Below are 12,937 nucleotides of genomic sequence, written 5' to 3' on the forward strand. Positions count from 1 at the left end.
GGCTACAGAATCAGACTCAAAGAGTGCTTATCAGTGGGACCTTCTCAAACTGGGGAGAGGTAACGAGTGGGGTACCGCAATGCTCAGTCCTGGGCCCAGTGCTCTTCAACATTTTTATTAATGACTTGGAGGAGGAGGTGCAGGGAATGCTGATCAAATTTGCAGGTGACACAAAATTGGGCAGGATAGCTAATACTTTGGAAGACAGAAACAAAATTCAAAGTGATCTGGATAGACTGGAGTGCTGTGCAGAAAACAACAGAATGACATTTAATAGGGATAAATGCCAAGTTCTGCACCCAGGAAAAAGAAACCAAATGCACAGTTACAAGATGGGGGATACGTGGCTCAACAACACTACAAGCGAGAAGGATCTTGGAATTGTTGTCAATCACAAGCTGAATATGAGCCAACAATGTGATGTGGCTGCAAAAATGGCAAATGCTCTTTTGGGCTGCATTAATAGAAGCATCGCTTCCAAATTGCGTGAAGTACTAGTTCCCCTCTACTCAGCACTGGTTAGGCCTCATCTGGAGTACTGTGTCCAGTTCTGGGCACCACACTTTAAGAAGGATGCAGACAAACTGCAGAGGGTTCAGAGGAGGGCAACAAAGATGATCAGGGGACTGGAAACAAAGCCCTCTGAAGAGAGACTGAAAGAACTGGGCATGTTTAGCCTTGAGAAGAGAAGACTGAGGGGAGATATGATAGCGCTCTTCAAGTACTTGAAAGGTTGTCACAGAGAGGAAGGCCAGGATCTCTTCTCCATCATCCCAGAGTGCAGGACACGGAATAATGGGCTCAAGTTACAGGAAGCCATATTCCGGCTGAACACCAGGAAAAACTTCCTGACTGTTAGAGCAATACGACAATGGAACCAATGACCTAGGGAGGTGGTGGGCTCTCCCACACTGGAGGCGTTCAAGACGAGGCTGGACAGTCATCTGGCAGGGATGCTCTGACTTGGATTCCTTCATTGAGCAGGTGGTTGGACTCAATGGCCTTGTAGGCCCCTTCCAACCCTACTGTTCTATGATTCTATGATTCTATGGAGAGGCGAGATGTAAATATTTGTAATAAGTAAATGCAAACCACATTAAGCACTTTTTATTAACCATCATACTTGCGCTATATTCTCTATCCTTGTCCACTCACACCCAGTGCTGTTCACTCACCCTATTCATGCACTTTTTTGTCGTATACACGCATACATTCACAGTAATCATACACATCTACTTTCACCTCTTTCTTGTGTGTACACACACATTCACACTGGTGAATGTAATAGATGATAGTACAACTTCTATGCTCCTTTTTCTTCCATCAGCACCATCCATCCCGAGCAGGACTGGTGTCAAAGGTAGACATGTGGATGCATCATGGACAGTGATCCCTCTTTTAAACTGCCTTCAGTTCGGGGGGGGGGGGAGCCTCTTTCCAATTGTAGTTTCAACATTTCCTCTAACCCTCTCGAAGGGGTTTAGGGCTCCCCATCCTTATGGTGTTAAGATGTGGTCTCTATGGAACCCAGTAGGTGCTTCCAGGTAAGATCAGTCCAAAGAAAGGCAGATTCTCAGCCCCATGGAATTCAGCCCGAGTAGCGAAAAGGTAGGTGATGGTGGAAAGGACTGGCCCAGTGTCATCCCAATGGTAGAGACAAAATTCCAACCTTCCTATCCTGTCCCATCCCACCTATTCAACCCTCTCCTGTTTTCTCTGTTCACCTGTTCATGCTCCTTGAGTTGATCTCTACCCAGTATCTTGGCATGATGCCTACCAGTGAGTGAGGCTATGGGTGCACAGTTCCCCACCATTAAGTAGCCACACACACACACACACACACACACACACACATCCATCCATCCCTTTCCAGGGTAAGCACTGTGGCTGATAAGAAGGCTGTTATCTTTCTCTTGCAGGAACAGAGTGGGCACCCTTGTGGCTTCATGAATGTCTGATCCAGGCAGCTGCATGCTGCAGATTCACAGAGCAAGCTCTGAGGTAAGGGGGAGGCACATGGAGAGCTTATCGAGAACCAGATGGGCAGTCCCACCCACAACAAACTGGGACTAAGAAATGGAGGGAACGAAAAGGGGCTCTTGGAAATGAACCAGAAAGAAAAAGTTGCTGGCTATGATTCGGTCCTGCTGTCTGCTTTTTTCTGCAAATGTTGGCCCCCCCAGAACCCTAGACACGTGTTCATGCCAGCACATCTACTGTTCTTTTCTTTTGCCATTCACTGGCCTGGTGCTCGCTGCATGTTTCCCATATATAGGCACTTTTTCTTCTTGGAATTATGAGTTTAGATTTTATCCCCCCCCCTTGCCCCCACTCCGCTCAATTACTCACAGTTGTACCCTGCATTGTACAAGTTGTACATTTGCTGCACAAAGCAGCGATTTACAAACCTTGACTTTCCAGGAGACTTTGCCACATCAATGATCCTGCCAAGAAACATCTGCCACAAACCCTTGTGCATTGCATGGGATTCTGGGAAGTGTTCTAGGAGGGCCATGACCAGGCCTGTTGGGCCTTGCTGTTGCTCTGCCCTAGACCATTCAGCACCTTGTGCTGGGCTGGCCCTACCATTAGGCAGAATGAGGCAGCCGCCTCAGGTAGTGGATTTTTGGTGCCATGAAAAGGCAGCCAATTGTTTGTTAATAATGTATTGTTATTGCATTTTTACTGCCAGGGAAGAGAACAGACGCTTGTTGGAATTTCTTTTGCCTCAGGTGCAGAAATAGCTAGACCAGTCTGGAGTACTATGCACCTTGACTTCAGGGTGGGGGGGAGGGGGGCAATGGGAAGGGATGTTATTTGCTGCTCTGCCTCAGGCAGCAAAGTCTCTTGGGCTGGGCCTTCTCCCCTAGTCTATGTCTTTCAGGTGAAAGCTTGGTAGAGGTGGGCAAATGTTCTTAAGGAGACTGTAACATGCATCTCTGTGTAATGTCTTCTTTGGCCCCGAGTTGAGTATTTCAGCAGCCTCTATATTGGCCTGCAAACTAATAAGTCTCACTGAGTTGGATCCGGAGACAGATGAGCAAAACACTGCTCACGCCATGAGGCTTTCCTGCCTCTTCCCCTTCCCCAGCTGCAGGCCCTCCACTTCCCCACCCACAAAATTCACTCTGGAGGGTCAAGGGGCTCTCTCAAACAAACATGTGATGGGCCTTGGGGAGAGGGGGGTGCAGCAGGACTATGCTTCTTGTAAGCTGCCTCAAGGCCCTGTGACAGAATATATGTACAGTATAAATGGCATGTAATTGAAATATAATGGAGTGGATCCCGACAAAGTTACTTGAACTTAGCTCCCATTGAAATCCATTGTACATAAGTAATGACTAACTTGTCCCATTGATTTAAATGGGACCAAAGCTCAAATGACTTATGTTGGGATCCAACCTACAGTTTTTAAAACAGCTGATTGACAGATTGAGGGTAAATACTAAGCTGAAATATATACGAAATAAAAACCTGCCATGTTGAAACCTGAGACAAAATAGGCTAGGATGATAGTTTACTAGGTCAAACAACAGAGATAACAGTGGTAGATGATCCATCACGCTCCCCGCCTTCCAAAAGTCTAGTGCTTGGTCAGTTTTACAAAGCACAGCCAGCAGTACTCTTCAAATTCTGAGTCTAGAATTCAGCAGTGCATCCTGGTAACCCACGGGTGGAGGGAATGTCTTTTGAGGCACCCACAATACAGAATCCACAGTTGGCCAATACCTTTATTATAACCAACGACAATTCCACAAACATTTTCAAGCTTTGGAGTTAGCCCGATGAAGAGTTCTAGAGAACTCAAAAGCTTGCACATTTTTGTGGAATTCTGGTTGGTCCTAATACAGCTATTGCCCAACAATGGATTTTGGGATTTCCCCCCTCATGGACCAAGATTATCTTTGGTTGTTGTTGTTTATGTGTGTTTCACAATCCGGAATGCTTGAGATCCTGATCCGGTTTTGTTTTGTTGTTTTTTTGCATTGCAGAACTTTGCTGCCACGGCTGATTTTGGGGGGATCCTGCTGGAGCAGACGCTAGGCAGGATACGGCCTGACAAAATGCCCCCTTGCCCACCTCAGCAAGGATGGGCTCGAGGTACCTTCCTTCCCTTGTACAACCCCCTGGCAGCAGGGGAACCTGGCTCACAGGGAGAGATGGAGCTCACGTGGCAAGAAATCCTGTCCATCTCAGAATTGCAGGTAAGCATGGGAAGGCCAGATGACTACGGGGTAAGATCTGAGGCAACTTTATGGAGATGGAGCAGTTACTGACACTAGCCAAGGTAGCAGCTAAGAGGAGTGATTTTTGCTGCATGTTGCAAGAGGGTGGTAGTAATGATGAGGAAAGGGTGCAACCCTATGCATGTTTAGACAGAAAAAAGACCTACAACATGGCTGGGGAATGCTGGGAGTTCTAGGACTTTTTTCTGTCTAAACATGCATAGGATTGCACCCTTAGTTATTGAATCTGCAGGTAGCAGACAACCTCTCCCTCATTTCCATTGCAAAAGGAACACAATGCCTCTCCACTTGAAGGACCAAAGGGTTCATCACATGGAGCTTTTCTCTCTCAGAAGTTTGCATCTCTTTAGATGACACTGTTACCCTCCAGGGTGTCTCCTGCATTTCCTCCAGCCTATTTCGTGTTTTCCCCAAACGCAAAAAATTTGGGTTTTTTTCCAGCCCACGGAACAGGAGCGCCATGACCTCCCTGTGAAATTCTCCAATAGTGGGAGAAACTGCTGTGTCTGCCTGCTGTGGGCATTTGTTTTCAGTTGTTGGGGGTGCAGTCAGGATGGCAAAGGCATTGAACTGAGCATGGGAGCAGAGTTGCACGGAAGGAGACCCAAGCAGATTTGACAGGTGCGAGGGCAAGAATCGCCTGCTGATTGCGACTTCTGCCTCCGCATTTCTCAGTTAGAGGGAAAAGAGGGTAAAATACCTCTCTGCAACTGAGGGAGACACATCTGATCCCCCACCCCACCAAGCTCAGGAGCAATGTCCTCTGTTGTTTCAGAGCACCCTATTAAGTTCAATGGGGCTTACTCCCAAGTAAGTGTGCCGAGGGTTGCAGACTCACAGGGTGATCTTATGTCTACTCAGAAGTAAACCCTGTTGAGTTCAATGGGGCTTACTCCCACATAAGTGTGCCAAGCAGTGCAGACTTACAGCACAATCTTACATGTTATGTCTACTCAGAAGTAAGTCAGGGGGTTCCTGGGGGCTGTAGTTTTCTTTAGTTTCTTACAAGTTGAAGGAAATTTGGAAGCAAGAGCGCCGCTCATGGTGTGCGTACACTCATTCCATTTGCACCTCTAGTAAGCAGGTGTTCTAGGTTATTTGTATTATTTCAGAAACTTGCAATGCCGATTTGTCCAGAAATGACAGGGGACCAAAGGAAATTTATGCGTATACCATTGGAAGTGAAACTTCTCCCCACCCCATTACTCAAACATTTGCTTTAAGATACTTTGGACATTCATTATGGGGGTTGCGAATGATTTTTGATTGTCTTTGCATCGATTATTGGAAATGAGCTCAGAAACACAACATCAAACAGACTTGGCCAAACAATATTAGATATCCCAAACTGGGCGGCCACTTCATCTCCAAATGCATCGCCAAAAAGGGGGACAACAGAGGACAACGATTTGCATAACATGTGCACATTTTAATTTATAAGTATAGATGTAAATTGAAAAACAATTACTATAGCTTACATAGAAATGCAATACATCTCACTGTGACGGGGAAGACTGACCAGGCAACCTGTGAGCCTGACTGCTCAGTCTGCTGTCCAGGGGGCTAAGCATGGATGGCAACTTTCAAGGCCCTTTCCTGCGCTCCCTTCTTCTGGTTCTTTATCTTTAAGCCAGACCTCGACTGGGCAGCCCTTCAAGTAGGGCTGGCCTCTGTACAGTGGGACGCATGGCTACCCTATCCCAAACTGTGTATTGCAAACCTGTTCTTTTCCAAACAGTCTAATAAGGGGACAGAGCCTTCACAGTGAACAAAAGCATTTATAGTAATGGTTCCAGTTTTATCACCAGGCTATTAAAAATATTGGGTGTGGGGAGGAATTGTTCTCTCTGAAGTCCCCATATTCCTAGACTGTAATCCTTTCTAAACGTTATTAGAGAACTGGAGTTTGCGGGGCTGTGAGTTGTGAGCCAGGAAGTCAACACTGCAGATCTCACATCTTCCACAAATTTGGCCAGGTGGCCTGAGGTGAGCCACTATCTCTGTCTCAGCACATACCCCCCACTCTCATGTGCAATAAGGGGATAATTGTACTGGCTTGCCTTGCGGAGCGATTGTGTTTCTGAGATAAGGCGTGCATGCCTTACATGTCCTCTAAAAATGTTGAAGAACATTTTGACTAGCAAGGTGCCCAGCAACGCTTAAGTTGTGTCATTAAGGGGAGAGGAGAGAGAATTGGTCACTTGGCCACTGATATCACAATAGCTCTTCACTGGACAGTGGAACAGCTTGAGCTGGACCTCAGGGCCAAAGTCCATGGTCCCCAAATGACCACCAAGCAAGTGACAGGCGCCAAGGATGGCAGCAGAGGCCTGGTAGCAGCACCTGGGCATGCGCAAGCTCACCAGGGCTGACACTGCTCGCCGTATCATCCTCTTATTTTTAAAAACATTTTATAGTCTGGGGTGGCCGGCCTGGCACGTAGATGGTTACAATTGCTTATTTCATTAACTTTACTTTAAATATATGTTACCCTTTTCTACAACAAAATGGTGTTTATTCCCAGTTAAATGTTCATTTAGCATGCGTGCGGCAAAAGCAAACTCCATTTTATTCCTGTAGTGATGATGGTGAGTTAACGGAGTTTAAAAGGTGTAACTGCACATGATCAGAGAGAGTATCTATGAGTTAGCAAACCTTTAGGGAATGAAGAGCAGGGTCTAAAATTACCTGTTAAACTGCACATTTAGCAATGCTTTTCCTCGCTACTGTTCTTAGAGAGATGTGGCATGTGGGGGCTGTGTCCCTCTGGTGGTAATGCCAATTAAAAAGAACCACTGTGAGAGTTGCTGTGGTGTAATGGCTAGAGTGTTGGACTACAAGTTGGGAGACCTGGGTTCTAGTCTCCACTCGGTCATGAAGTTCACTGGGTGACTTTGCACCAGACAGACTCAGCCCAACCTATCTCACAGGGTTGTTGTGAGGCTAAAATGGAGAGGAGGAGGATTATGTATGCCGCCCTGGGTTCCTTAAGGAGGAGAAAAGGCGGGATATAAATGTAATCAATAGTCTAATATGGTATCAGGAAAAAGACTGGGGTGTAAATACAATTAAAATTCTCCCAGTTCATTCCTCTTTGGAGGTGTGTTATAAGATTAAACCACGTTTCTGTCCTGGATTATCACCATATACATCAGTTTTTTGTTACTATAACCATGTTTCTAGTGACAGGAGATGTATAATTATGGAGACAAAATCAGGTAGATAGGTTCAAAAATCTGATACACGGTGAAGTCATTTTAACATATGAGGAGGTGGTTAGGGCTATGGGAGGTATAAGATCTCCAAGCTTCCAGTATTTTCAAGCACAACAGGCCACAGCACCTTTACGCAGAAAATACAATGGAATGATGGAAAAATAGTTTTGAATTATTGACTGGCAGTGATAATTACAAAGGTCTCATAAGCCAATTATGTTTAGACAGAAAAAAAAGCCAGCTTATATTACAGCTCAATTTTTGTTGTGTGTGTGTGTGTGTGTGTGTGTGTGTGTCATGGAGACTTTTTGTGTGTATTTTGCAATTGTCCCATTGGCCTTTTGGACCAATATTTTGAATTTGGTTAATGAAATCACTGGTTGATTAATGCACAAAACCTTAAGGTGATACTATTGTGTTATCTTAAAACATTTTGTTTAATGACGCTGACCTTGAAGCTGTTGTAAACCTGCTGACGGCAAGTAAAATGTGTACAGCAGCAAATGTAAAGAAAGCTGCTTCTCCAAAAATATCAGAACATTATGGTAAAATATGCAGCATTGCAGTCTTATCAAAATTAACTTATTATATAAGATCAAGAAAAGGACAACACATTTATTGAAAAGCCGATCTTATTTGCAATGTTCTGGAATAGCAAATATTAGGATAATAGTTAACCTTCGCTGTAGAGTTTCTTGTTCTTTTTGTATGTGTAAATATCATTTTTATATCTAAGAATGATACATTTGTAAAAAATAAAAGTTTAATTTAAGGATGTATTCATACAGAAACCCTCTCAAACATCTGCAAAATTATTATAGAGATGACAGACTAACCTGTGGGCCTTCACCCTCTAACAGGAACGCTCCTGTTTCAGGTTCCAGCTATCCTTCATTCCTTCCAAGCAGAGCATTCCTCTCTTTTCCCCCTTTCAATTTTTTCATTTCCAACAAAGGCTAAACATTCAGCAGCTACTGAGCCAAGTCGCCTTCCTGGGCTGCTTTTGCCTAAGGGCGCAATCCTACGGACTGTGCTCTTGCTTCCTTTGCCCTGCCAGGAGAAAGCTGGCAAAGCGGACGGAGCAGTAGAGGCAATCTTTGCCTCTCTGTCCTCCAATCGCCTTCATTTTAGCTAGCGAAGGTGCTTCAGAGGGGAAAGGAAGGAGGCTGGAGGAGGCTCAGAATAATCATATCCTGGCCTCTTCTTCCCTCCCTCTCCAAGATTGATTTTCCAGCCTCAGAGAGGCAGCCAGCGTGGTTCTCTCTGCGCTGGCTGTGAGGGGGCAAGGTCCGATCTCGGACTGCCCCTGCTGAGACCAGACTGCTGTTGCTGACCTTGGATGGGATTTTACGAGCCATCTATAGTCCCTGGGATGCTCACCCAAGGACCATAGGATTGCTCGCTGTCAGCAGTCACCCCAAGTTCACTGTTGAGAGGCAGTGATCTCCATCAGTTCCTTACAGGCCTTGGATGCAGACTTAAGGAGTGTTTTTTGCCCACCCCCCTACCACACTCTACTTTAGCAGTTTCTGATGCAGCCAGGGTGAAAGCAGTTTACCACCTTTTTTTTTTTTTGTAGCATTAAGGAAGCCCCCTGCTGGATTTAAACTGTAGACCTATTCACATTTACCTGGATGTAATTTAATTCAATTACATAGGATTTACTTCTGGGTTGACATGCATATGATCGCACTGTTGAAGCACTAATTGGCTTCACACGAACATAGCAACAAAAAGTTGCCTAAAGGAGCAGCTCACATGTAAAGGTTTAGGCACTCCATGGAGGTGTGGACCGAGTCCCAGTTGCCGGGTGGCAGGTATCCATTACACACAGCTGCCTCTTTAATCTACTCTCCCAACACTGCCCCATTCAGCACCTGGCCCTGGGGAGAAGTGAGGTGGGGGACATGGTGTACAATGGGGGATCTGTGTGATGGGATGAATCACCCTTTTGTTCTTCAGCCCATCCATCTCGGCCAGGGAGGCACCTGCGCAGTCCACTTTAGTTCCTCTTCCACCCCTGCACTCAAATGGCCAGAGTGTTATGGAGCAGGATGAGCAGAGGAAAGCTTGGAAATGGGACTGAGGCATGCTAGACCTGGCAAGCCACCTTCTACTTGGCATTAAAAGAACTCCATGAATAAGTACATGAATGGGGGAGGCAAGTTATTAAATAAAACGATCGAAATGAAAATCTGTTCAAAAGGAACCAGGGAAACACCTGCAGTTTTAACAAGTTTAACTGAACGGGAGAAATGGGAGAATGCTATTTAGGGGGAGAATTGGGAGGGTTGGCTGCCAAGGAACAACCTGGGCTAGGAGCCCAGAATCCCTGTGTCCTCTGCGAAGACTGCTTTTTAGATTTTGAGATGAAATCTCCTCCCACTAAGCCTCAGCTGTTCCTCCACACATCTTTCTATAGTGGGGTAGATATGGATCGTTAAGCCGTCTCCACAGGGAGAAGCACTGCTGCTCTTTCTCAGCTTGTCTTTCTCATCCCTACAGGGCCTTGATATACCAACTGAAAGTTACTATGACCCTCCTGCATGTGGACATGCACAACAGATGGTACCACCTCCTGGCTATGGGCCATGCACAGGGATGGGAGACAGTTCTATTTCCAGCTACAGCCATGCTACTCCAGCATATGAGCGTCCATACCAAGAAACTCTGCCAGCCCCTTGTACTCTCTACAGCTACACCAGCATGCTGATCTCATCCTCCCTTGAGCCTCCAGGACCTGCCACCCTGGGAGGATATAAAGGGGTACCAGAGATGGTGCTAGAGAGGGACTTGACCAACACCTATGGACCCCAACCCTGCAAGCCCCAGGAAGACCTGGAATCAGACTCTGGGTTGTCACTGAACTACAGTGATGCAGAGTCCCTGGAGGCAGAGGGGCTGGAGGGAGCAGAGTACACATCTCTGTATCCCATGGACCAGGTACCAGCATACCCGATGTTGGCCCCTGTGCCAGAGATGCCCTTCCTTGACCCACACCCGGAACATTCTCTGGACAAGGGTCGGAGCCCACGTGGGGAACTGGCTGGCAGTCGGGATGAACGTCGGGCCCTAGCCATGAAAATCCCCTTCCCTGTTGACAAGATCATCAACCTGCCTGTGGACGACTTCAACGAGCTGGTGTCACGCTTCCCACTGAGTGAACCTCAGCTGGCACTGATCCGGGACATCCGTCGCCGCGGCAAGAACAAGGTGGCAGCTCAAAATTGCCGCAAGCGCAAACTAGAGACACTGGTGCACCTGGAGCGAGAGCTGGATGAGCTGAGCCGCGAGCGGCAGCGCTTGTTACGGGACCGTGGAGAGTTTAATAGGACTCTGACACACACCAAGGAGAAGCTGGGGGCACTCTATCACCAGGTTTTTTGCATGCTGCGTGATGAAGCTGGGAACACTTATTCCCCTGAGGAGTATGTACTGCAGCTCACTGTGGATGGCGGTGTCTTCCTTGTGCCACGCAACAAGCAACCGGACAATACCGCTGGCTGAATAGAACAGGCTGTGGTACAAACTGAATGGAGCCAGTTGACCCCAGCAATGATCCAGCACTGTTTTCAGGAGTCACTTGAAGCATCTGCCTTAGGGCTCAAGACTACCCAAATTCAAGAGTTCAAATTTGAAACTGCAAACCATATGGCACTTGAACGTAAACCTAGTCCACCTCTCACCTCACTTTGGTTAGCCCGACTCTGTTTACCTAATCCCTGCACACCATCTCTAAGGTCTTCCCCAACTATGAGGGGTTTTATTGAAGATGGGATTGCCACACTATTGCTACAGCTTTGAAGTGTCAGTCTGTCCCCTTCCATCCACACTTTCCAGTGTTCCCAACATCATTTTTTTTAAGATACCAGAACTCTTGCTCCTGAATTCCACTTATGGCTGCATTTGCATAGTGGCAAAGGCAAGGAACTCTACATGTACTCAGAGGTACCTTCCTTATATAGTATTTCACATTTCTTTAAAAGGGGCACAAACTAAAGACAGGAAGGAATAGTGCTTAGCAGGCAATTAAGTCTAGGTGGAAGTGAGGCTGGGGCTCTAGGACTGAGATCAACATTATCCAGGAGATCTTCCTCTCTTCACACCAATGTTTCCCTAGTCAAAAGTCAATACATTCTCTAAAGATCCTCTCATGAATCCCAAGCCATCTCAAATCTGGACAATTCCCTTTCAGCAGTAGCCAGGGCCAAATTCCATTAGAACAACCAAGATTGGCTTACCTGGGAGCTGGTACTCCAGAAACTAAAGATGGCTGCAAAGGCTACTTCGGAGGTTGGATCTTTTTAATCAGAGGCTACATAAAAGGCTGAAAGTTATCTGCACAAAGGCAGCCCAAGTTTATGTGATGAATTCTAGATTCTGTATTATATCAACCCAACACATTTGCATAATTTGTCTCAGAAAGGGGCAAGGAACCAAAGAAGGCATAACTAGCAACCCACCCCTCTACAAAACTTATTCTGTAATGTCCAACTGCTGAGATTAACAAGTTACCTCGGTACTCGACTTTGATGGGAACATAGCCTGTGGCTCAAGAAAGCCAAGCACTTATCCCACAATGGCCCAGAATCTGGGGCATCTCCGTAAAAGAATCAGAAGGTGGTACTACCGAGTGGACAAGTAACCAATATTATGTGTCTCAGATAAACTTGAATAGCCTTGGCTATATGATAGCCCTCTACGCTTTACCTAGATGAATCTCTGCTATAAACAATGCAATCTCTAAAGTGCATGCTCCTTAGCAGAGAGCATATAAGCTCATTATTAAATTAAAAAAACCAGGACACCTGCATCCTCCAAAGGAGATGTATTGCGAGTTGGGCAAAATATATTTGCACAAGAGATGATGAAGATGCTGCAGGTGCCACTGATAGTTTGCCTTACCAGGGCAACTATGACACAAAAATACGTCTAGCCTACAAGGCATTTCCCTTCAGTATTTGTAAATAGTTGCACTTATTCTTTGTACAGAATAAACTCCAGGCTGACTGGTTAAATCATGCATCGAGTGAATGTCCCTTAAATATTTCCACTGCATTGGAAGAGGGGTAACACTGGTTCCATTTGTCAGTATACCAAGGTCATGGGACTACTTGACCCAAGAATTCAATTGAACAACAGGTGAAACAAGAACTGGGTTTACAATGGCACTGCTTACCTATTCAGCCAAGACATTCCTACAATGTATTTTGTTGTGATTGCTCAGAGTGCTCTAAACCAGGGGTGCACAACCTGCAGGCCACACATTGCCCCCAGACACCTGCTGTGCAGCCCCTGTGCTCCCTCGCCCCCAGATCAGCATCACTGCTTCCTATTAATAGCAATGCAAAAGCAGCAATGCCTGAATGTGGTACAGGAAGCTAAAGCCCCCCCCCCCACACACACACACACCCTGTAGCAGCCAGTACCACTGCTTCCACAGTGTTAATTTGGTGTGAAAGCAGCAATGCCTGT

The 12,937-nt window shown here is 46.2% G+C and overlaps 1 protein-coding gene across 3 annotated transcripts in view; it reads left to right on the forward strand.

Annotated features, from left to right (window-relative positions):
• NFE2 (nuclear factor, erythroid 2) overlaps positions 1–12,485 on the forward strand; it is a 30,690-nt gene extending 18,205 nt beyond the window's left edge. For all 3 annotated transcript variants that reach the window (XM_084836699.1, XM_084836697.1, XM_084836698.1), the window contains 3 exons: positions 1,920–2,001; positions 3,993–4,205; positions 9,968–12,485. In XM_084836699.1, the coding sequence (XP_084692825.1) occupies positions 1,951–2,001; positions 3,993–4,205; positions 9,968–10,969 (1,266 nt within the window). In that variant the 5' untranslated portion in view covers positions 1,920–1,950 and the 3' untranslated portion in view covers positions 10,970–12,485. The remainder of the gene's footprint in view (positions 1–1,919; positions 2,002–3,992; positions 4,206–9,967) is intronic.
• The last annotated feature ends 452 nt before the right edge of the window (positions 12,486–12,937 follow it).

This window comes from Heloderma suspectum, chromosome 2 (assembly GCF_057233095.1).
Source record: "Heloderma suspectum isolate Gila_16-S chromosome 2, 16-S_ref, whole genome shotgun sequence".
In the NCBI taxonomy this organism is placed as follows: Eukaryota; Metazoa; Chordata; class Lepidosauria; order Squamata; family Helodermatidae; genus Heloderma; species Heloderma suspectum.